The 21,639-nt window shown below is 39.2% G+C and overlaps 2 protein-coding genes across 6 annotated transcripts in view; one reads left to right on the plus strand and one right to left on the minus strand.

The window, feature by feature from the left end:
- Positions 1-16,265, plus strand: part of LOC137298029 (spermatogenesis-associated serine-rich protein 2-like) — a 47,864-nt gene extending 31,599 nt beyond the window's left edge. The window contains exons 6-18 of one of the 2 annotated variants that reach the window (XR_010957710.1): positions 2,034-2,249; positions 3,166-3,273; positions 3,541-3,670; positions 3,986-4,044; positions 4,492-4,601; positions 4,746-4,826; positions 6,246-6,267; positions 6,618-6,728; positions 7,465-7,559; positions 8,950-8,967; positions 9,903-9,981; positions 10,298-15,270; positions 15,352-16,265. Coding sequence is in view for 1 of the 2 variants with exons in the window: in XM_067830064.1 (XP_067686165.1) it covers positions 2,034-2,249; positions 3,166-3,273; positions 3,541-3,670; positions 3,986-4,044; positions 4,492-4,601; positions 4,746-4,826; positions 6,246-6,267; positions 6,618-6,728; positions 7,465-7,559; positions 8,950-8,967; positions 9,903-9,981; positions 10,298-10,761 (1,493 nt within the window). In the remaining variant the exon portion in view is untranslated. Of the gene's footprint in view, positions 1-2,033; positions 2,250-3,165; positions 3,274-3,540; positions 3,671-3,985; positions 4,045-4,491; positions 4,602-4,745; positions 4,827-6,245; positions 6,268-6,617; positions 6,729-7,464; positions 7,560-8,949; positions 8,968-9,902; positions 9,982-10,297 lie in introns of both variants that reach the window. The other variant, XM_067830064.1, reaches the window with a different exon arrangement.
- Positions 16,266-16,982: 717 nt separating this feature from the next.
- The window catches only part of LOC137298185 (flagellum-associated coiled-coil domain-containing protein 1-like), a 37,840-nt gene continuing 33,183 nt past the window's right edge, over positions 16,983-21,639 (minus strand). For 2 of the 4 annotated variants that reach the window (XM_067830340.1, XM_067830341.1), the window contains 4 exons: positions 19,827-19,916; positions 19,460-19,569; positions 19,074-19,173; positions 16,995-18,796 (listed from right to left, as the gene is read on the minus strand). In XM_067830340.1, the coding sequence (XP_067686441.1) occupies positions 18,494-18,796; positions 19,074-19,173; positions 19,460-19,569; positions 19,827-19,916 (603 nt within the window). In that variant the 3' untranslated portion in view covers positions 16,995-18,493. Of the gene's footprint in view, positions 18,797-19,073; positions 19,174-19,459; positions 19,570-19,826; positions 19,917-21,639 lie in introns of all 4 variants that reach the window. The other 2 variants (XM_067830339.1, XM_067830342.1) reach the window with 2 other exon arrangements.

Here is a 21,639-nt window from a genome sequence, read left to right on the forward strand (position 1 = left end):
TAAACTGCCTTATTGAATTTGCTTAGATTACACATGTGCTTTACAGGGACTCTAAAGGTGTGCATCTCATATTTTGATTTTGTATTTTATTTATTTTTTCAGTTTTAATGCCGTTTGAACTTACATAAATTTTGTTGAATTTCTCTCTGAATGTTGTGTTATAGGGGATGAAGTCTATCCACTTCTCCACAAAAACAGCTGAACAGAATTGATTTAGCTTCTACATGTCTTACATTGAGACTCTCATACCTTGTTCATCCAGTTTCTCAATTTTGTTACTTCTACAGATGTTTAAACTTAGTTGAATTTGGTTCTATTCATCCTGTTTGTCCCACACAACAGGGGCTGTACTTAATCCACTTCTTCACGAAAGCCTGCCCAACAGAATTGATTAAGCTTATTCATGCGTTTCATTGGGACTCGAGAGGTGTGCATCTCATAGTTGCATAGATGTATTAAATTAATCAATAGAACAGACTCATTTTTGGGGAACACTTCCTATAGCAGCGGGGGCATGCATGTCCCTAGACACAATTTTGTCTTGTTGACACTGGCATGTTCAGTTAAAATAGTTTATCAGAATGGCTATTATGAAAAAGTGGACCAGCAAAGAGGTAATAGAATTTTTCGGTCAACCAAAATGTTGATTAGTGTCAATCCTGTCGGACATGAACCCACAATCTTCGCATTGTTAGCCCAGCAGCTAACCAACTGAGCTATGTCCACACTGTTGCACAACATGTAAATTTAGTGAGTCATTCCTCTGACATCACGGAAATTATCAGAAAGAGTCGAATAGGTTATGGACAATTTCGAAAAGTACGGATAGCCATTGTGTCTCATGATTTTACTCTGGGAGCAGTTGCCCAGTGGCCCTGATGGCATTTGGCACACTCATCCTATTCCATAATCTACAAGACACTATATGATGTGGTATGAGTCGATGGTGGTTTTCCAACTGAAAATGATTGTTGAGGTCAGGTGTCTGACGTTGATTTAATGGTACGTGCATGAATGACGTGCTTGTATAAAAATCTTGGGGTGTTTTCGTGAGAGAAAAGTGTTGTAGGGAACACAGTAAGGATAATGTGGATCACGCTAAGGAATGAAAGGGACATTAGCATGTCTAGTGACAGCATGAGGGTGAGTTAGACTTCCAATCAATACTGAACAATCAATCCTAAACCCTAAACCGTAACCCCTTGAAATAATTCTAACAAATAGCATACATTGACTGAGGCAGCATGAAAATGGCTGATGTGGCTCAGTGTAATGCTTTCTTACTGCTTCGAAAAATAAATACTAACAAACTCCATGTCAGTGTAATGACAACAAAATGTATATGTATATTAGTTCACATTTATAATTAATTTGGTCTAAACAGTTACGTTGAAACCAAAATGTAAAATATATTTACACAATTGACCAAAACTGTGAATAACAGAATGTGGCAAAATGCAAAATACAAAATTACACAAAATGTAACACCTCAGCACCTCATAATACAAAGAAAGATAAGCATATTAGTCAAGAAAGAAAAATATTCTAAACTGATGCTTTGCGAAAAATTGTGCCCCTGCCAGTAAACAACTATTGGTAACTTGAAACATCATAGGGCTCATGCAGTGACATAGCTAGTGAGCTATCAGTGAGCAGAGTTTATATGCACACGCTGAGCTTGACCACCTTGTTGCTGTGCCAACCATCATCGGGCACATGTTTTGAAATAAAGTCACCTAGAATTATGCAGAAGAATATTATGACATGTTTTTAATGTTTGTGGTACTGTATGCTAAAGGTAGGCTGAAAACTTTGGCAAGAATCTGCCATGCACATGATATAGTTTACACTTCAGTTTTTTATCACTGAAAATAGTGCACAGTCAGTCCCTAGTCATATTGGACAAAGAACACTGAGATGCAGCTTGTAGGCAAGGTTACCATTTTGAGTGTTAGTGGTTTGTGGCATTAAGTAGACAAGTACCAATGGGAAGACTGATGCAAGAAGCTTATTGTGTGACCTGCTAATTCCAGATGAGGAGCTGCTGCAGGCCCGGGCCAGGCTGCTGGACGGAGACACTTCCCGACTTACACAGCAAGCCAGCAGTGGGGCAGCAGCCGCCCCACATTCTCCCTCCACCACACCAGTTCCCTCCACTGTGTCTGCAGCGACACCTACATCTACTGATGAGGCCAAGAAATCGACACATGACAACAAACACCATAACAAACATTCGGACAAACACTCAGGTATGTTCTCAGATGTCGTGTGTGTTTTACACTGTATCTGTGGTAACATGTTGATAAGATCCACCAAAGGGATTGAGAGTTCCTATCAGTAATTAACTTATCATCCTTTACCATTTCCTTCATTCCTAAGGCATTGGGGTAGCCTAGTGGTTAAAGCATTAGCTTCTCATGCTTAAGACCTCTGTTCGATTTCCCATATAGGTTCAATGCAAGAAGCCCATTTCAGGTGTTTCCCCCACTCGCTGTGTCTTCCACAACACCCCTGCCTCGGGACCATGTATTCAGCTGTCTGTATGTACGTCCCAATTCTTGTTAGCGTGATATCTCATGAACTATTGGACCCAATATCTTCAAATTTGGTGACAGCCTACTTTAGGGGAATACACAGATACCAGTCATTTTTGGTGACCTTGACATTATATTCAAGGTCACCATGATTCAGATTCTTGATAACGCAGTATCTCATGAACTATTGCACCCAATATCTTCAAACTTGGTGACAGCCTACAGTGGGGGGACTACGCAGACACCAGTCAGTTTTAGTGAGCTTGAGCTTATTTTCAAGGTCACCATGACACTTTAGCCACTTTTCAGATTCTTGTTAACACAATATCTTTTACACTCTTTAACATCCCTCATGAATCCTTTTATTTTATCCTCAATTTTGTTGACAGCCAACATAGGGTGATTATCCTGACACCAGTCATTTCACACATCTTGTTTGTTTGCAAAAACGTAAAGAGTAATTTATATGTTATAAATATTTCATTCTTCTTAAGCTGCGGGGGACATTGCAACACTTGTTGCTGGAAGATTGCTTAAGCGGTGTAAATACTCACTCCTTGATTGTCGTCAAGTTGCAGAGATCTTGTATTGTGACATGACAGCATGACAATGTATGATGGGAATGTTGCAGACCATCATCCCCATGGCAGTCAAAACACGCATCATCAGCGACAACGAACCTCAAGTGAGCGAAGTGTGTCTAGTGTCGGCAGCCAGGGTGTAAAGAAACCATTTGCAGGTAGAACCGTAGTGCTTCAGACCCAGTGTCAGGTTGCTGACTTAGTAGTACATTCCCTTAACCTGTGACACGTTTTGTGGGGTTGCCTTGTTTGTGTCTGACCATTCTGTTGGACAGGTTTGCATTTAATTCAGTCATGTCACACTTAAAGGAGCTATCCCTCTATTTACAGTATATCTGCCTCCTGATTCTATCGAGCTGCAGAAGTATTACACCTAAATATGTAAATACTGCCTCTACTACATAATTCTGATTATTGTATTGCAGGTTTGGAAAAGTCTACTAAGGATCTTCAGCGGCAGACAATATCCCTGGAGAGGTTACGTATGGGTCTGGACTCTGAGATAGAGAAGGCTTACAAGAGAGTGAAATCTGTGTTTGATGAAGCCAGGAACTGGTAGGTCACTTGATGTGGTTTACAAGAATGCTGCTTCTCACTGAAGGAGTAACTGTTGGTTGTGACAGCCATCACATAGCGGATGGATGGATGGATGGATGGATGGATGGATGGATGGATGGATGGATATAGACACACACATATGGTGAAAAGAGTAACATTAGACAGAAACATCATTCCAGCATGAAGTTTCTTTTAGTAACTTGTAAAAACATTATTAAATTGACAGTTGACATTTATGATCCACTGACTTGATTGACCCTCTCAGATGATACACAATACCCTTTGTTCATTGATGTCATCATCTTGCTTCAGCTTGAATGACCGAGAGGTTCAGTTGATACGAGAAGTTGATGCCTTGAAAGACCAAGCCAGTGAGTAGACTTGAGAATCAGAATCTGATAAATGGTCATATTGTTTGCATGATTAGACCTGTGAACATCAATGTTACAATCATCAGTGACCCATGCTTGTTGTGAAATGTGATTAATACAATCAGACAGTAAGCTGCTGATACAGTCGAAGCATGTCAGTATGTACCTTTTGCATAGATCAATACTGCAGACATCAGTCATTGATAAAATAAACTAATCAGAATTCAACCATACATGTGCCAGAATGGGTTTGAAGGTGCATTTTGAGAAGATAAACTTATGTTCCATCAGTGAAGTCTGATCATACATTGAGTCTGGAAAGCTTTCAATAAATAACAGATGTTAGGCAAACTGATGTGTACAGACTCGTGCAGACATGCATTTTTACAACAAAACAGATGGTGTGTGACTTCTTGTGTGAGCTGATGTATATATTGTTCTGTTTAGATGAGGTGTTCCGCATGCGTCAGGTCAAGGCTGCAGACCTGAAAGTGCGCGTGGAGAGGGCAGAGCGACTTAGCACAGCTGAACTAGCAGAACTTAGGGCTGATATTAAGGTGAGTATCAAATTGAGTAATGGTGTATCAAATATACAAAAAAGTCACAGCACAGTTTGTTTAATGCTAATGTTGACATATGCTCAAGCCTTGATATACACAGGTTGACAAAATGTAACTGCTATATCTCTGTTTTCGTTGCAGTTGTTTGTAAGTGACCGGAAGATCGATGAGGACCTTGGCCGGACTACAAGGTTTACGTATGACTCGGATCATTTTTTACAGGTAAGCAGATCTTTACAGGAATCATTCATTTGATTAGAATGCTTGTTACACCTTTTTGTTCTTTTCCATGTTTTGTGTCAAGGTATCACCAACACGCTTGTGATGATGGCAGTTCGCATCAGTCTAAGTAAATTTAACCTCAGTACTTTTCGTTACACTCCACTACTGAGTCTTACAAAACCTTATGGGAGGTCACGTCAGGTAACATTTTAGACTGATCAATCAGAGCACAACTTACCAAATTGCGAAAATGGACATTTCCACATGCTTTTTAAACTTTTTATCTCGAAAAGGTTCGTACCTGAACGATTCTGAATGCTATTTAGCGTACGCTCACTTCCGGGTGATGCACACGGTGCATGTTACAACCATGACAGCGGTGAGTAAACAATCTCTGAAAATAGTGTTTTTGGCAATATTCGAAGATGTCATCTTGCGTAAATATTAGCTAATGGTAACCATGTCAACAGAAAACCCAAAGCTGATATGCTGCAGGTCAAATACCTGTATTTTTTGCAGATTTTTGTTTGTGGAGAGATCTGTGTCAGTGACATGAATATTTTGTAAGTTCCCCCGATCCATAAGTACAGTCAGGCCGCGTTAATTCAAACACTTCTGTTTTTCATCAAAAACGTTCGGATAGTGAAACGTACGGACTACTGAAACGAACTTTTATGAACACAACTACAGTAGGGTTACTTTCCCTACCTCATTTTGACACGATCAGTGTTTTATACAGGAAGTAAGCATGACAGGTATTACTCCAACTATCCAAAAGTGAGACCTACTAATTGATGAAAATCACAAACTAACATGGGTACAATGTGTGAGGCCCATTTTCTGGTGTCCCCCGCCGTGATATCGCTGGAATATTGCTAAAAGCGGCGTAAAACCAAACTCACTCACTCACTCACTCACAAACTAACGACATCTTCAACTCGCAAGTGTCACTTAACAATTACCACTGAATGGGGCTCATGGTGTGAAGGGATTATCCCAACCTTTTTGATGTACCGCCGGATTAATGAAGCAAAACTATGTGTAATTAGCTAATCTGTTACCGCTGATTAACGTTCGGATACGGAGAGTGAAGCACCGGATTACTGAATCAACAGGTAATGAGTTTACATAGTAAACAAGATTGGTTACAGCTAGCTATTGTTCGGATATCGCGGGAATCGGAATGTCGGGGTCCAGACTAACACGGCCTGACTGTAGTTGCTGTTGTCTTATTGGTTAAATATATTTATCTCTCTCGCGTTTGATTGGACAGTCATAGGTCGCTCAGAGGTTACCTAACGCAACCTACTACTAGGGTTGGTTAGACTCAGTGGTGGAGTGTCATGAATAACACTGAGACTAAGTTTACTTAGCCTGCAATTCACATTTGATTTAAATGATTTTGTGTTTATCTTTCAGGAAATCAAGACATTTGGATCAGGTAAGATTCTGTAGTGTGTCTTTGAAAATTGCTGGTACATTTATCTATTTGTGGATATTTTGCTGCTATGAACAACAAGTTACATCTCATCTCAAACAAAATCTTTTCTTTCATTCCATTTCTTAACGGAATAATAGTTTCTTTTGTGTGTTTAGAAGCATCTAGAGTTGACAGGTACATTGTCACTACAGATACGTCCTGAACTGGTTTCCATGGGTGTGATGATGACAGGGAAAGTCTTTTCTTCAACAGAACATTGACATAGTTTCTATCAGTATTAGATCTCCTAGATGATGCATGTGAGAAAACTTTTGATATGTCAAAGGTGTCCCTATCAATATAATTTTCAGTTGTACCTGTGAAGTGCTCCTACAACACTCGGCGTCCATCTGTCTCCTCTGTAGCTAGCAGTGTCGGACAAGACGAGTCTCCAGGCCTTAGATCTCAACCTATGCATACTGGTAGTATCTCATTACATAGCTACTAAGTATTTCAAGGGTTTGCTCTTGTTTTGTACCCATCATCTTTCAGTAGGTGTCTGTTGTATTCAATTCACATCCTCCTACACATCTTGTCCAGTTCAGTTCAAATATATCTCCACTGGATATAGCTGTAAGGTCAAGTTAGAAATGTTTGGACGGAGGCCCAGGTAAGCTGTGTATCCAGGTAAAATATGCATAGAAAATTTCCAATCACGCTTTGAAAAACAATTGATGCATACTAATATTACACATTTAAAATGTTAGATACTCAAAAAGGTAAAAACATATGTGTACGTAAGTCATTTATAATCCTGTTGGTATAGGACTAGTGGTGTACTGTCAGTACAGGACGAGTGACTTTTTTATGAAACCATTTCCACTATATTTAAGTTGGTTCTTAATAGGTATGAAAGAAGGCAGTTCATACCTGCTTAGTAACCTTACTCAATGATATATGCTTTGGTGCATAACCACTTATTTCAAAGGAGTGGGTAAGGGAAAATGAAATACCCACTCAACCTTCATGATACCCACTCAAAGAAATACAGTGCGTATAGTACCCACTTGAGCTAAATCTTACCTGGAGCACTGTTTGGAGGTAATGAAGATTGGTAGGACAAATTGTTATGGATAACAATTTCTTTATTGCGTGAGTGTGGCGTACCGTACAGATTCTTGTACCGTTATCAAGCAGGAGTGATTGGTACTTTTCCAGACCTAGATAGTGCCTCAACTTCAAGAGACAACAACTTGTCTGCGGCGGAAATGGCTCAACTGCAACAACGATTGAAAGACTCACTGCAATTACAGGTGAGATTAGTCTACATCTCTGTAAGCTAGTCTCCTCACCTGGAAGTGATTTGATTGACAATGCTCTTCAAATTTCAGAACTTCAGATTGGAGTCAAATTGATACATTTCATCAATAAACACACTTCTTTTCCTTTGAAACCCCAAGAATGAAATGCAGTCACAGTTATTGTAATTCACTGATATGTTTTGTTTGCTTCTACTGAATTTACTTATGGCTGAGATGAAACATTGTGGATTTAGAGTGTTTATTAGATGTTGTTTGATCATCTTGGTGTTAATTCATCACCGTGATAATGATGAATGTGAAACAGTTTTGTCACGCATGGCACACGGTATCAGTGATAATCAGTTAGCAGTGATGATGACACTCATGATACTTTGTGAGCTAAAGGGGTGTGTAAGAACCAGAATTGTACTCGTGCCTGTCATTAACTATGTGGGGAATTCACTTTCATGACTCTTGGCCACCTATGGATAAGGGGTTTCTGCATTATTCACTTGCATATAGAGTTGGTTTGTAGTAGTAGTAGAAGTCCAGCTATTACTGTATTGGCAGATTGTTTCTGATTGCTGTTGATATGGGCATAAGTGTCCTTATTTTGATCATAACTACGGATTTCTGTGATATAAATCTTCTTGAAGTCTTTGGAACCTGGTCATCTGAAGAGAGCTTTGTTATGGTATAGATCATGAATCAGCTCAAGTCCCAAGCAAAACTAAGCTTTTCAGTTAGTCAGATTTTTTCTTCAAATTTTCTTAGGTCATGGAGCTTACATTTGGATTAACTGTAGCATGATACAGAGAAACTAGCTCTAACCAATTAGATGGCAAGCTGATGATTTCTTCATTTTCTGAATTAACGTCTCTTTCTCATTACTTGTGAACAGTTAGACACATTTAGTTATCTCGGAGACATGGAACGGTTGTTTAGAGGTCGGACTTTGCAGCTACATTAGCTGACAAATAAGGCAAAGAATACGGCACTTCATGTATCATAATGTGAGGCAATGGTTTGTCATACAGACACTCACAACTGTCATGTTGATGGTTTAAAGACAAAGAATGCTTTATATTAGTGATGTCAAAGGAACACTTACTCTCCTCATCTAGTATTTAGTGTCTTGGCTAACAACACAGGAGCTATTTTGATCTGAAGTTTTCAAAATTCCAGTTATCATGCATACAGGGCTTGAGAGTGAATCAGATTTGATTGATGTTGAACAAGGAAAATATCCCTTGTGTACTCCCTTCAAAGTTCTCAGCAGGTGAATCCCAGGAACTGTATTTTTCAGAAGTGTTGTGAGTCTGCTAAAGTATTATGTATGACTCTCTGTTGCTAATTTAGATCTTGACACGATTCATCTGATGTTTTATTTTTCACTATGCAGAAACCTAATAAGAAGAAGGTTTGTATGTCTGCTTGTTCCTACTTCTGACATATCAGTTAACCTGCGTGAAAGTTAGACGTCCCCAAGCAGCTGGCTGTAATGCATTGCTTCTTTTTTATTTTATTTTCTGTTGATTCTATTTTTATATATGAACTTTTAAGTTCCAATGAGTTTTTTCCCCATTGAGCTCGTCAGATTGAATATGATATCTTTGATTGTCGTGGGCTTGGCTTGACTGTGCTTTCCATCTTCATCATGTGCATTAGATGCCTTGTATTATCACCCTTTAGGTGAAGGTTGAGTGTCATAATCCCAATCCTTTACAGCATTTCTGTAAGGTGTTATTTGTCTGCATAAGTGTTTTAATGATGTAATCGGTTGTTCTTTCCTGTTGGGGATTCCAACATAGAGTAGATCCTCAACAACCTGTGTCTGCTGTAAAAGGCGACTGAAAAGATTAGGCATAAGATTGTACCCCAGTAGAAACAATTGTTGGACACAATATCAAGCATGGGTTTTTCCTAACTGGATTTTTCCTAGGCAGTCATTATACACCCAGAATGTATCATGTATTACAAACATTTGTTGACAGTTATGTCACTCCGTTGTCATGGTGAAGACAGTGTTTATAGGTCTTGTCTGATCCTTGATCAGGTGTATATCTGCATGACAACTGAGTTAACCTGATCGCTCTCCCTAGATAGCATATGCCTGCCAAGAAAGTCATTTAGTCACAATTATGATGTCTTTGGGCAGAATTCATGCAGTGTTTGATCCATGAATAAAGAATGAAATCACGAAAAGTTAGTACTAGTAAGCTGACATGAATAGATATCAAAATATTAAAGTTCGTTAAATGATAGTTAAAATTATACCAAATATTACAAGTTGAAGTTGAAACAAACTTTATCACAACAGAACTGAATGTAATTGAATCTTTTTTTGTTTATAAGGGTTTGTCCGTAAAGTCTCCACCTCCTAGAAACAGACCTGCATCAGGAACTGCTCAAAAGGAAGAAGGGGACCATGGAGGTACGTAGGTGGAAGGCAACCTGTGGACAGGGCCACAGACTGCATTGCCACATGTCACCCCTCATCATTGTTCATGCAGATGATCACTGGATTGCCTGATCCAGACCGCCACCATATAGATGGACTATTGCTGAGTGTGGCATAAAACTAAACTCACTCACTCACGTAGGTGGAAGGCAGTATGTTGCAGGACCTGTCATTGCTTGTTCATGCATGAATTTAAAGTGTTAGACAAGAAATATGTGTTTCCCAACATTATTTAAGTTTAACATAGAAGACATCAATTGTTGAGAGATTTATTACCACCATGTTTCAGATGATTCCAGGAGGAACAAAGCTGGTCGCAAGAGATGGGATAACAGGGATACTCCCCAAAACGATGCTTCTGATCATGTGAGAGAAAACCACCCTAGCATGTCCCAGTCTGCTCAGACAGGTTCTACCCAGCAAACCAACCCCAACAACAGACCCAACCAGTCCCCAAGACGCAACTACTCAGGTGGACAATCCAGTCCTCGTAGATATGGCAGTGGGGGACCCAGGGGGAGAGGACGTCGAGGGAGAGGGGATGGCTATCCAGATGATGGTCCACATCGTAGGGAATATGAGCGCAGCCAGAGAGGGCATGGGGAGGGTCGGAGCAGAGGGGGCAGGGGTCGGGATGGTGGGGGAAGAGGCAGAAGCAATCCCAGTCCTCACCCTAATGCTCAATCTAGTCAAGCTGGCAGTACATCGGGAACCCCTGCACTCAATGGAACAAGTGTAAATGGAGAGAATTAACTACTGACTTGATGGCTTTCATATGCACACGTTGTTTTCTTTTGTTATTATTGTAACAAGTGTTAATGAGTTACACAGGAATTTCTTGCAAATACTGTGTTTGGAAAATGATCTTTACCTAAAGATGATTTTCTTTGCATACATTGTTTTAAATTTGACATTATTAAATTCTGAAAGCCACTAAACAGAATAAATTTGGAGGGATGTCATCTGTTTCCTGTCAGTCACCACTGATAGGTATGATAGCAGATTCAAAACTAAGTACTTTATTTTCAGTTCAGTGTCAGAACAGACACATGAAATGCCATTAACTGTTTTCCATAATTCAGATGATTTGTGAATTGTAATATTATGACAGTGTGACTTAAATGGGTATGACACAATGAAATATGATGATCACTTTAATCCGTTACTGAAAGATGGAATATCTCATTGTATTAATGGATGGTCCATATTCTGACCACCCTTCATCCATCTCAAGTGCGTATGTTCTAAGAAAAACTTCCTGAGTTGAACATTCTTATTTTGTGGGTGAATGGTTTGATTTGATAAGAGTAATTTTTGTTATATTCTACTGTTTTCATGAACCTTGCACGTGTAGAACCTCCATGCAACTTGTGTCATGATATGACGCATTGACTTCGTCCATTTTATGGTTAGGATGTAAATTTTGTACAAACAACACTTTGCTGTGTAAACGCTTTGTGACAGACTCTGTAGATATGCAATTGTCTCCAAAGATGGTATTCTTCATGACGTAACTACAAATTTCCATAATTAGCTAGATTGTATGAGTCTTTCAATTCAGCCCTAGTCAGAAAACTTGACTTAAGGTTAACACACTGAATAATTCCTGAATCATGTTTTCAGTAAATCTGTTTGTACATGTTTAAACATATGTATCTTGGTATTTTGTATATACTACATTTATAGAAAAGGAAGTATAGATACAAAAAACACTCAAAACATGATAGATATGAATTTCTTGCTCATGATATTTATTTTAAAAACATTTTTTGTTTGTGAAGAGTAAACTATTTTTCTCTGTATAAAACGATCCAGGTATTTTTCTTTGGAATAACATATTGAAATTATCACAATGATATTAAATAATGTTGACTTTGTTTATAGTTGACTGTGATTTATTAAGATTAATTTTTCCTTTGTGCCAATATGTCTGTTACCATGTTTAGAGTAGTGATTTAGGGTGAAATTCTCTCTTGTCTGTAGTGATGATTATTTACGCCTGAAACCTGTGCCATATGTTGAATGAAATTGTTGAAGTATATCTGTCATGACATGCAATGATACCAGGGACAAGTTTTCTCGGTGAAAAATTTGATTTTGCTATACACTCTTTAAGTTTAGATTTTTCAATTTACAAATCTATTTCTTCTGACATAAATTTATGACATCATGTGTTCCCTATTCAGTGTTTCGACCATAGCAAACTATAATGTCACTCGATGTTCCTGAGTTTCCTGTGCTTCAACTGGGTGTCATATTGTGTCCTTGGGTCTTTTGTCATGCCCCTAGGTTTCCTGTTGTGCTCATAGGTGTCCTAGTGTGTCCCTGAGCCTCCATAAGTGGCCTGTTGTGTCCCTCTGTCTCCTGGTGTGTCCTATTGTGTCCCTGGGTCCCCTATCATGCCCTTTGGTGTCCTGTTGTATCCATGGGTCCCCCGTTGTGCTCTCAGAGGTCCTGTTATGTCACCAGGTCTTCTGGTATGTCCTATTATGTCCCTGTGTTTTCTTCTGTGCCCCTAAGTGTCCTACTGTGTCCCTGGGTCTGCTGCCTTTTCCTATTGTGTTCCTGGGGCTCTTGGCGTGTCCTATTATGTCCCCAAGGGTACAACAGAAGACCCAGGGTGTCCTGTTGTGTCCCCTGTGTGTCTTGTTATGTCCCAGGTCTCCTGTTGTGTCCCTGGGTCTCCTGTCATACCCCTAGGTGTCCTGTCATGTCCCTTGGTCTTCTGTCGTACCCCAGGTGTCCTGCCTGTTATGTCCCGGAGTCACCTTTCCTGTTGTGTCCTGTCCTGTCCTGTCTCCTGTTGTGCTCTTAAGTGTCCTATTATGTCCCTGGGTCTCCTGTTGTCCGAGTATGTGCCCCTTTGTGTCCCTGGGTTTCATTTTGCACCCTTAGGTGACCTGTTATGTTCCTGGGTCTCCTGTTATGCCCCAGGGTGTCCTATCATGTCTCTAGACATCCCATTATATGCCTGAGTGTCCAATTGTTCCATTTAGTATTCTGTGATGTCCCAGGATGTTCTATTGTGTCCCTCTGTGCCTACGTGCCCCTGGGTGTCCTATGGTATCGCTGGGTCTCCTATTTCCAGTTCTCTTATTGTACTTATGGGTCTTATATAGTGTCCCTAGATCTTCTGTTGTGCCATTAGGTGTCCTGTTTCTTCCCAAGTCTACTTGTGTCCCTGGGTCTTTTCTTGTGCTCTTCACAAGTGATAATATTGCAGTCCTTCCTTGGATTGTTCTCAAGTCAAGTACACATGCATGGTAGTATAGTTGTGTATACAAGACCCATCCTGTAATCCTATATAAGGTATATACACATAGTTAGGGCATGCTTAGAGCTACATCAGTGTTAGTGCTGGGATGTTACATCCAAATACTCAGTGTACATAATTGAGAAGAGGATATCTGCAGTATGCAGACTATTAGTAAAGTTCAGAGGGTAGAAAGATCTTTGGTATTCTAATTGAGTGGCCATTGATATATTGCAGTTGTGTGAAGTTCAGACCTGACTTGATGACAAAAAGCTAAATACTAGTATTAAGGCTGGCTGCTTCTGTAGAGTGTGAAGGTGAGGCCTCAAAGGATTCAGTAGCTATTGTTATTGGATTTTTGGAATTTACTTTTCAGCTTGATTCATCCTAAGAATCCATCACCTTCATAAATGCTTTGAATAAACACTCATTGAAAGTTGACCTAAACTTACAAGGAGGTACTTACTGCTGGAACTGCCAAATATAGGTCTACCTCCTCCTGCTTAGTGTGTGATTCATCAACTGTATTTTGTAACAGTTGTTTTTTAGCTGAAAGCTTTATGACATGTGTTGCTTTGTTCCGTGAAAAATTGTGTTTGTTTTGTCACTGAATTATGTGAAATTTCAAACAGTAGTGCTGCAAACATGGTTGCTGATGACACTAGTGCTCGTAAACTTTGTTGCATAAATTACATTGAGTTATCATTGACGTTTCCATGGCAAATGTTTGTCATGAGATAGATAGCATTATTTCTAGTTTTGCATGTGTAAAATATGTAATTATTCATGTTTCTTTACTGATTAATTCTTTCATCTGAATTTATTTTCAAATGTTTAAGTCCCCTCAAATTGCAAAACTTTGAGTGTGTCCATTTTGTATTACTTTGTTTCAAAATCACACATATCACTGGGACCACATGTGCTGTTTGTTACACTGACATCTGCTGACCTTGTTAATTTCACCATATCAGTTGTTGGTTTCACTCCACTGCCTGTCGATTGAGTTGACATGGTATGACCAGACATGTAAACCAATATTGTAATATAGTACATCTTTGTATCCAGTGTTGATGTTGTTGCTGGTTTTACAGCCAACACGTTGACGCTTATATATACTCCAGACATAAGACAACACGGGTCCAATGCATCAGTTCCCAATGTGGATGACAGTCAGTGCAATTACTTCATTGTTTAAAAGACTTTCCTCAGTGCTGATTATCAATGTCATGCATTTCATCTTTTAAGATCTGCAGTCTGCTTTAGATAGGACAGGGACACACAATTCAAAATCTAATAATATTTTCAGTTAATTAATTTTTCAAATACTTTCAGTTAATTACTCTGATAGAAACAAACTAGTTTTAAACTGAACTGTATGGGTTGGTCGGTTTTTGTGACATTGTTGATAATGACATTTGTGGAATCAATGAAATTCTTCTTACTGTAGCTTTAGACATCATTCAGTCGTCCATTCAGAATAGCATTGTGTGAAAGCAGTTTTTGTGAGGATCTATTCATTAAACACCACTCTGGTTTCCCTTAGTGTGTATGTCAGTAGAAATACTTGTCTCAGTAGGGTCACCAAATGAACTGGGATGCTTGTTAATGGCAAGGTGTTGCTAGTACCAGGTGGGTAACTGTCTTGGAAGACCACAGCATTTATATTGCACAGTGGGAATCATTGTTAGCTTCACCCAAGGCATGTGTTGATGTGTAGCTCCTTGCACTGAGCTACGGATTACCAGTAGCAGTGTATGAAATAAGCCCAAAACCCAACCAAACTTCAGGGCTCGGAACTGCTAAATTTTACCAGCCCCAAACAGATTTAACCAGACCAGACAGTAGTGCATAGGTGTGTGGAACATGTTCACCAATGTTTTTACAGGACCATCGAGTCCTAGTTGGACAGTCAGATGGCCTTATTTCATACACTACCAGGTGGTTGTTATTGTGTAGCTATTTCCATCTGCAATTTGCATTTTTATTCTGGTATGGGGTGAAACTGAATGGTTAAGATTTGCCTTCAATGAAATAATCTACATTATCAGATCAATAAGTGTGGCTACAATGAGCAATGAGTAACTTAACAGGTAGCCATGGGAGTTTGTGCTATCCGAAGCTGACTGTGTTAACTGTGAGTCACTGAAATGTTTGAAATTTGTCATCAGATGAGTAGTGCTTAACCTGAGAACTTGGTCAACTTATGTTGTGTGTTTGTTTATTTTGTTGGAAATATGTGGATTGTGTTAAGTTGTAAGTTAACCCAACCTGTGTTATTTGATCACACATCTGGTGTCACAAATATAATGTGAAACTTGCATATCCAACGAAATATTCTCAACATACTTGTGATCACACTTGAAATGGCATTACCATGATCTGTTTGTCTTATCTTACTGATTTGTGATGTGTGTGAATCATTTACATATGTTTGTATTTTGCTCATCTGTGATGTACACAGATAGTGAAGGAATAGGATTGTCTCATGAACAACTTGGATCAGTCTATGCAGTGGACATAAATTTTGATATTTGGGGAAACTTTGGATGATGACAACCTTTTTACATTTTTGTGGGACGTATTATTTGGCTGGGTTTTTAAGATATTGTACATAGTTTAACGTGTATATTTCCTATGTGATAATCATACTGGATGCACGCAGGAACAGCACAATCATCAATACTAATGTTATTGGCCAATACTTACGCCTGATTGGATTGTGTGAGATTAAGTTCACTTGAATGAAGATAGTGCATGATTGGAGAATCTGATTGGATGAACCAGTAGTTCCTGTTTTCTGATTGGTCTGTTATGTGTTGAATGTTGCCACTGACTGTTGACTGTTACAGTGTGACATTATAAAGTTCTATTTTGTGTACTGTGACTGGGGTTGGGATGTTCCATGTAGTATCAGCTGAGGGGAGACAGTTTGTAACATTTGTCCCCCATTTTTGGCTTGTACTCTTGATAATAAATTCTTCAATTTGGTGATGAGAAACTTGAACTGTTTTATGTTGTTTGTTGTGAACAAAGTCACTCAGGCTTGTCTATATAAGGATTCGTAGTTATATTTTGTAGGTAGAAATACTGCATGGTGCACACAGATCCCACTATCCGACAATTATGAAAGTGAAAATTAAAACTCAATTCACCACTTTTCACCTGTGAGGATCTGAGTTAGAACTGATCTTCAGTAATCCATGCTTGTTGTGAAAGACAGCTAACAGGATCAGGTGGCAGAGCTCGCTGACTTTGTTCACCATCGTATCTCAAATGCATAGATTCATGCTGTTGATCACTGGATTGTCTGGTCCAGACTCGATTATTTACAGACTGCTACTAGGTAGCTTGAACATTGCTGAGTGCAGCATAACACTAAACCTGCTCACTCACTAGACTATCTCACCTTCTATATAATGCTGCCAGCTTTGTTTATCAGCTTCACTCCATAATGAACCAAGTTCTGAATGAGATCATGCTCCACTTCCTACATTTCATTAACATCAGGCTCATATTGTCACAAATGAATGTATCTAGATCAGACAATCCAGTGATTGATAGTGTCAGCAATGAGCCACACCAACATGTTCAGAGATGAACAAACCTATGTTTCAACCACAGGTTGCTGGGGACCTCAAGGGTGCTAAACAATGTGTGTCTTGCACAGGGAAACACTTTAAAAGAAGACAAATGTGTCCTGCAAAAGTATCTTAAAATAAGATTCATGGATAACAAGCACAAAAGTTTATTCTTATAAAAAAAAGGTCATAACATGAGATTAGAATACGACACATGAAAAAAGGTTTCATGGAATGGCAAAGGGATTTTTTCAATCACAGAAATGCTTTCATTGATATGATCAGTCAATGTATGAATGGAACATTGGAAAAACTAGTTTTAATACATGTACCTTGTAGATCCAGTAATCATGATGGAAAATCTCATGTAAATTAAGAAAAATAATGTATGAAAAAGGAATATCAATATCTGACAAATTTTGATATTTTAAAGTAAAATTTGCTTTGTATTTTTTTAAAAGTCCATGCAGTTTATATACTGTGAACTTCCTGGCAAGAGTAATCAATGCTGAGATGTAGTAATTCTGTATCAGTCAAAATATCTGGTTACCTGAGAAATTAGACAAATCACACTGAAGAATGAAAAAACAACCAGCTACCTTTGTCACAAGGAATATCTATATCTAAATTCTACTGTTTCCATGACAGTCCACATATATACTCAGATATGTTGCAGTGATCTGGAAACAATTTACAATCAGTTCCTTTTTTGCATTTTGTTGATCCAAAATGGGTCCTCAAAACCATTTTCAAACTAAATCATGTTAGTTTCCATTGAAGTTCCGGCTAAATATTTCATTCCTCAGAAACATCTTTGAAAGTAAAGAAAACATTGTTTAGTGAATAAATTTCAAGCAGTTTGATAGCTGCTCATCAATTTGAGAAGGGAGGTCACACCACTACATCTAAAGGGAGACAATCATGAGTAGACTATGTTGTCTCAGTCCTTTTCTGAGAAGGTATCAGATGTGATTTATGTCTTTTTGTCAAAGATAGTGATGAAGATAGTGTGAGTGAGTTGGCTTAATGCTGTTGTCAACAGTGTTTCAGTTACATCATAACGTCATGTCAGGCAGATGATGGAACTGAAAGGCCAAATGATGTAGGTCTAGAAGGTTTACACTTCTGTTAATCCAACAGCCACAATGCTGACAAATCTGGCAACAATCAGGGTGAATCTTACCAAAGCACTGAAAGCCCAAATGATTTAGGTCTTCAAGGTTTACACTTCTGTTACACCAACAGCCACAATGCTGACAAACCTAACAACAATCAGGGTGAATCTTACCAAAGATGGGCAGCTGGGACATTACAGGACACGAACTGTGCATTTGACACGATTTGTGTGACCTGATGGTTAGGCATTAGGTATTATCCTGCATGCTGTTCAATGTCATTCAATACTACCCATGAAAATATATTCCAGACATAGTTGTCACTGCTGTTTTAGACAGGCCAACTGATCCTTCTCCACACCAGACATTTAAATCTTGTTAATAGATGTGCACTATATTAGTGACAACTAACAATTTATTACGCGTTCATGTTTAGATGTCTGTTCAGTTTGAATCTGTGTCAGGAGACAGAACAGTTAAGGTATGTCTCAAGACAAACCCTGGATACCGGGATGTAGACCAACTCTGAGGAGTACAGGTTATGAATCAAGAGCACTGATTATTTCCTCTTTAGTGAACACTCGAACTTCCTCTGAAAATAACTTTTCACGAATTTTCTCCAACTCTGGGTCTTCTTGGGGAACCACAGTCTCTGGGCGTACAAACTCTTTAGGTTTATACAGGTGATCAGTTTCTCCTGCACTCAGATGTGCACTTTTGGATTCCTGACGTGTAATTGGTGCACTTCCTGGTCGCACTTTAGGTACTCGTCCTAACTGTTCTAATGTTGGATCTGCAGCACTGATGTTAACCTTTGATCTTTCCTTGACCTTGATAAGAGTCTGAAATGAAGGTGAAATTTAGTTACATCTTTGAGTGAGAGACTTAGGTTGAGCAGTATTTTAGTTACGTCATAGCATGAACATGACCTAGAAAGATCAATTCGATTCACGAATTTGAACCCATGATCAGAGATTTCAGGATGCAGAGCTTTAAAGGACTGAAAACACTAGACATCCCCTAGATGCATGTTTTACAGCATGATGATGTAACACTGGTAGTGGCAGGTGATGACAGAAGGAGATGAGAAGCAACCAGCTGTGCTGTAGATGTGCATACCCTCATGGTCTCCTTGGCTGACTGCACTCTCTGATAGTTCTCCTTCTCTGACATGGCTTTCTCATCAAACAACTCTCCACATTTCTTGTTGTACTGGCGCCTAGAAGTCAAGATAAGACATACTACTGAGGACAACTCAAAAGAATCTGTGTTACTTGCCACCACCACCAAAGGTTCGTGTAAATAACCTGCTGATGTGCCAACAGTGTCTTCCAGGAGATTCTCTCTTGTATTGTAACCAGACAAAATTCATAAGAACTGACATAATATGTTCACATTTTGGACATGCAGACATAATCCTGGCTTTTCTCAGTATACACCCATCACAGTTAAAATGCCTGTTTATGAATAAACTCAAACATTTGGAATGATTCTACTGGCTGTACCTGAGCTCTGTGTTCTGCCTCATGAGCTCCTGCAGTTGCTGTCTGTACTTGTCATCCACAGCCTGCACCTTATCCTGAAACTGCTCCTCATACTCAAGCAGACGCACTTTCTGTAAGAAAAGATGTGAAGTCCTGTCATGTCCTGTCCTGTCATGGTTGTGGTGAGCAGATGGAAGTGCTCTGTGTTTGACTCATTGTGTCTGTGAACGGACATGTAGTGTTGTGTGTTTGACTTACGTGGTCGTGGTGAGCAGATGGAAATGTTCTGTGTTTGACTCATTGTGTCTGTGAACAGTATGTTTGAGTTATTGTGTCTGTGACCAGATGCACTTTGCTGAGTGTTTGAGTCACAGTGTCTGTTACTTACTGTGTCTGTGAGCAGGCGTGTAGTGCTGGTGAGTTGCTGGCAGGTTTCATCATAGCGGGTGGTCAGTTGTTCAAGGTCAGCCTTTGTCTCCTGCAGGAGCAGAATTACGCTTTAACAGTGGCATCATGACATCCTCTTACAGTCAACACATAATAATCAGGTAGATAAACAATGCTTAAAATTTGATACTTTGCCAGTTCTCATTTCCAAAGCTAACACTAGATAACTAATGAAAATACAGCTTCCTCAGGTTACATCTTATAATCGTACCATAAATTTGAAACTATACTGAGAGGCATTAAAAATGCGTATTGGACTTCCCACACTAAGTCCTTTTCAGAGATGTTGCTGTTTCAATAACTACAATACGGTGAAAACATATGGTTAAAAAATGCACAGCTCTGATGTCTAGGTTCAACTTCCGTGTTTTCAAATCACTGGGATGTGCCATCTCCAACACATCCTAGAGCATTTGTGATGACAATGCACTTAGATGAACAGAAAACCATGGTGCACATGCAATCGGTACACTCATCTCTCTTTCACATTCACGATGGTTGACCAACGCCCAAAGGAACAAAGCGATTGTAATGTTGCATACTGGCCATACAGAGACGTTGCTAATCATGTCCATGTCCACCAGATGACTGTTTCGCAGCTGCAGCAATGTCATAGGGCAACAGGAAGTGTCAAAGACTGTCCTTGTCTAGGAGTGCCTCATATGATGTCACAAAGGCAAGATTGGTACAGCATCATCAGCCATCTTTGGAATCACTTGGGGTTGTGTTTATCAATGCCTGGCAGACTCTGGGCTCTCATGGCTGCCCAAGGAGGACACACACAGTATTGAGATATGTCATTTGACAGTTTACCTGTTACATTGTCCGGATTTTAAGACACATTCCTTTTACACACTAAAGAGCGAATAATGTTAAAATCAATCAGTCCCCACATTTCAATGTACATTCACTAAACAAGGACAAGAACTTTTTACTGACTAAACTTTGGGCATCATAATCTCTATAAAGCGAAGTTGTACACCGCAGCACCAACCCAACCTTTCTGACCTCATGTCATTTTCTCCCATTCCCTCACTTTCAGTTAAAAAAATTACCTGGACTATTAACCAGATCATAAAAATCAAAATCTCCACCTGAACATATTAAAGAAGCACACATAAATGTAAATGCAAAATGAGCTCCAGGTCGCTCAAAACAGTTTAATTAATTAATATAATTCTCTACAACATTGTTGCATTCATAATCCTCTGTAATAACTGCACTATGGGTCCTAGTCAAAAGGGCTACATGAAATAAGGGCAGCAAAAACGAAAAGTCAAAAGGGCTGCAAGAAAGTTAAAAGGGACGTATCAAAAAGTCAAAAGTTTTTGTGTAATATTTCTTACTGGTGCGTTGTGGTACCATTATAGATGCTTGACCTGCAGCATATACACTTTGCTGTTCCTGTTAACATGGTTACCATTAGCTAATATTGATATTGATGACATCCTTGAATATTGCCAAAAACACTATTTTCAGCGACTGTTTACTGACCGTTGTCATGGTTGTAATGTGCACTGTGTGCATCACCTGGAAGCAATCGTACATTAAATAGCACTCGGAATCGTTTGGGTACGAATGTTTTCAAGATAAAAAGTTCAAAAGGTATGTGCGAATGTCCACTTTCGTGATTTGGTAAGCTGTGTTCTGATTGGTCAATCTCAAAGGTTCCCTGACGCGACCTCCCATAAGGTCTTGTTAGACTCAGTAGTGGAGTGTAATGAAAAGTAGTGAGGCTAGGTTTACTTAGACTG

Source organism: Haliotis asinina, chromosome 10 (assembly GCF_037392515.1).
Source record: "Haliotis asinina isolate JCU_RB_2024 chromosome 10, JCU_Hal_asi_v2, whole genome shotgun sequence".
Taxonomy (NCBI): Eukaryota; Metazoa; Mollusca; class Gastropoda; order Lepetellida; family Haliotidae; genus Haliotis; species Haliotis asinina.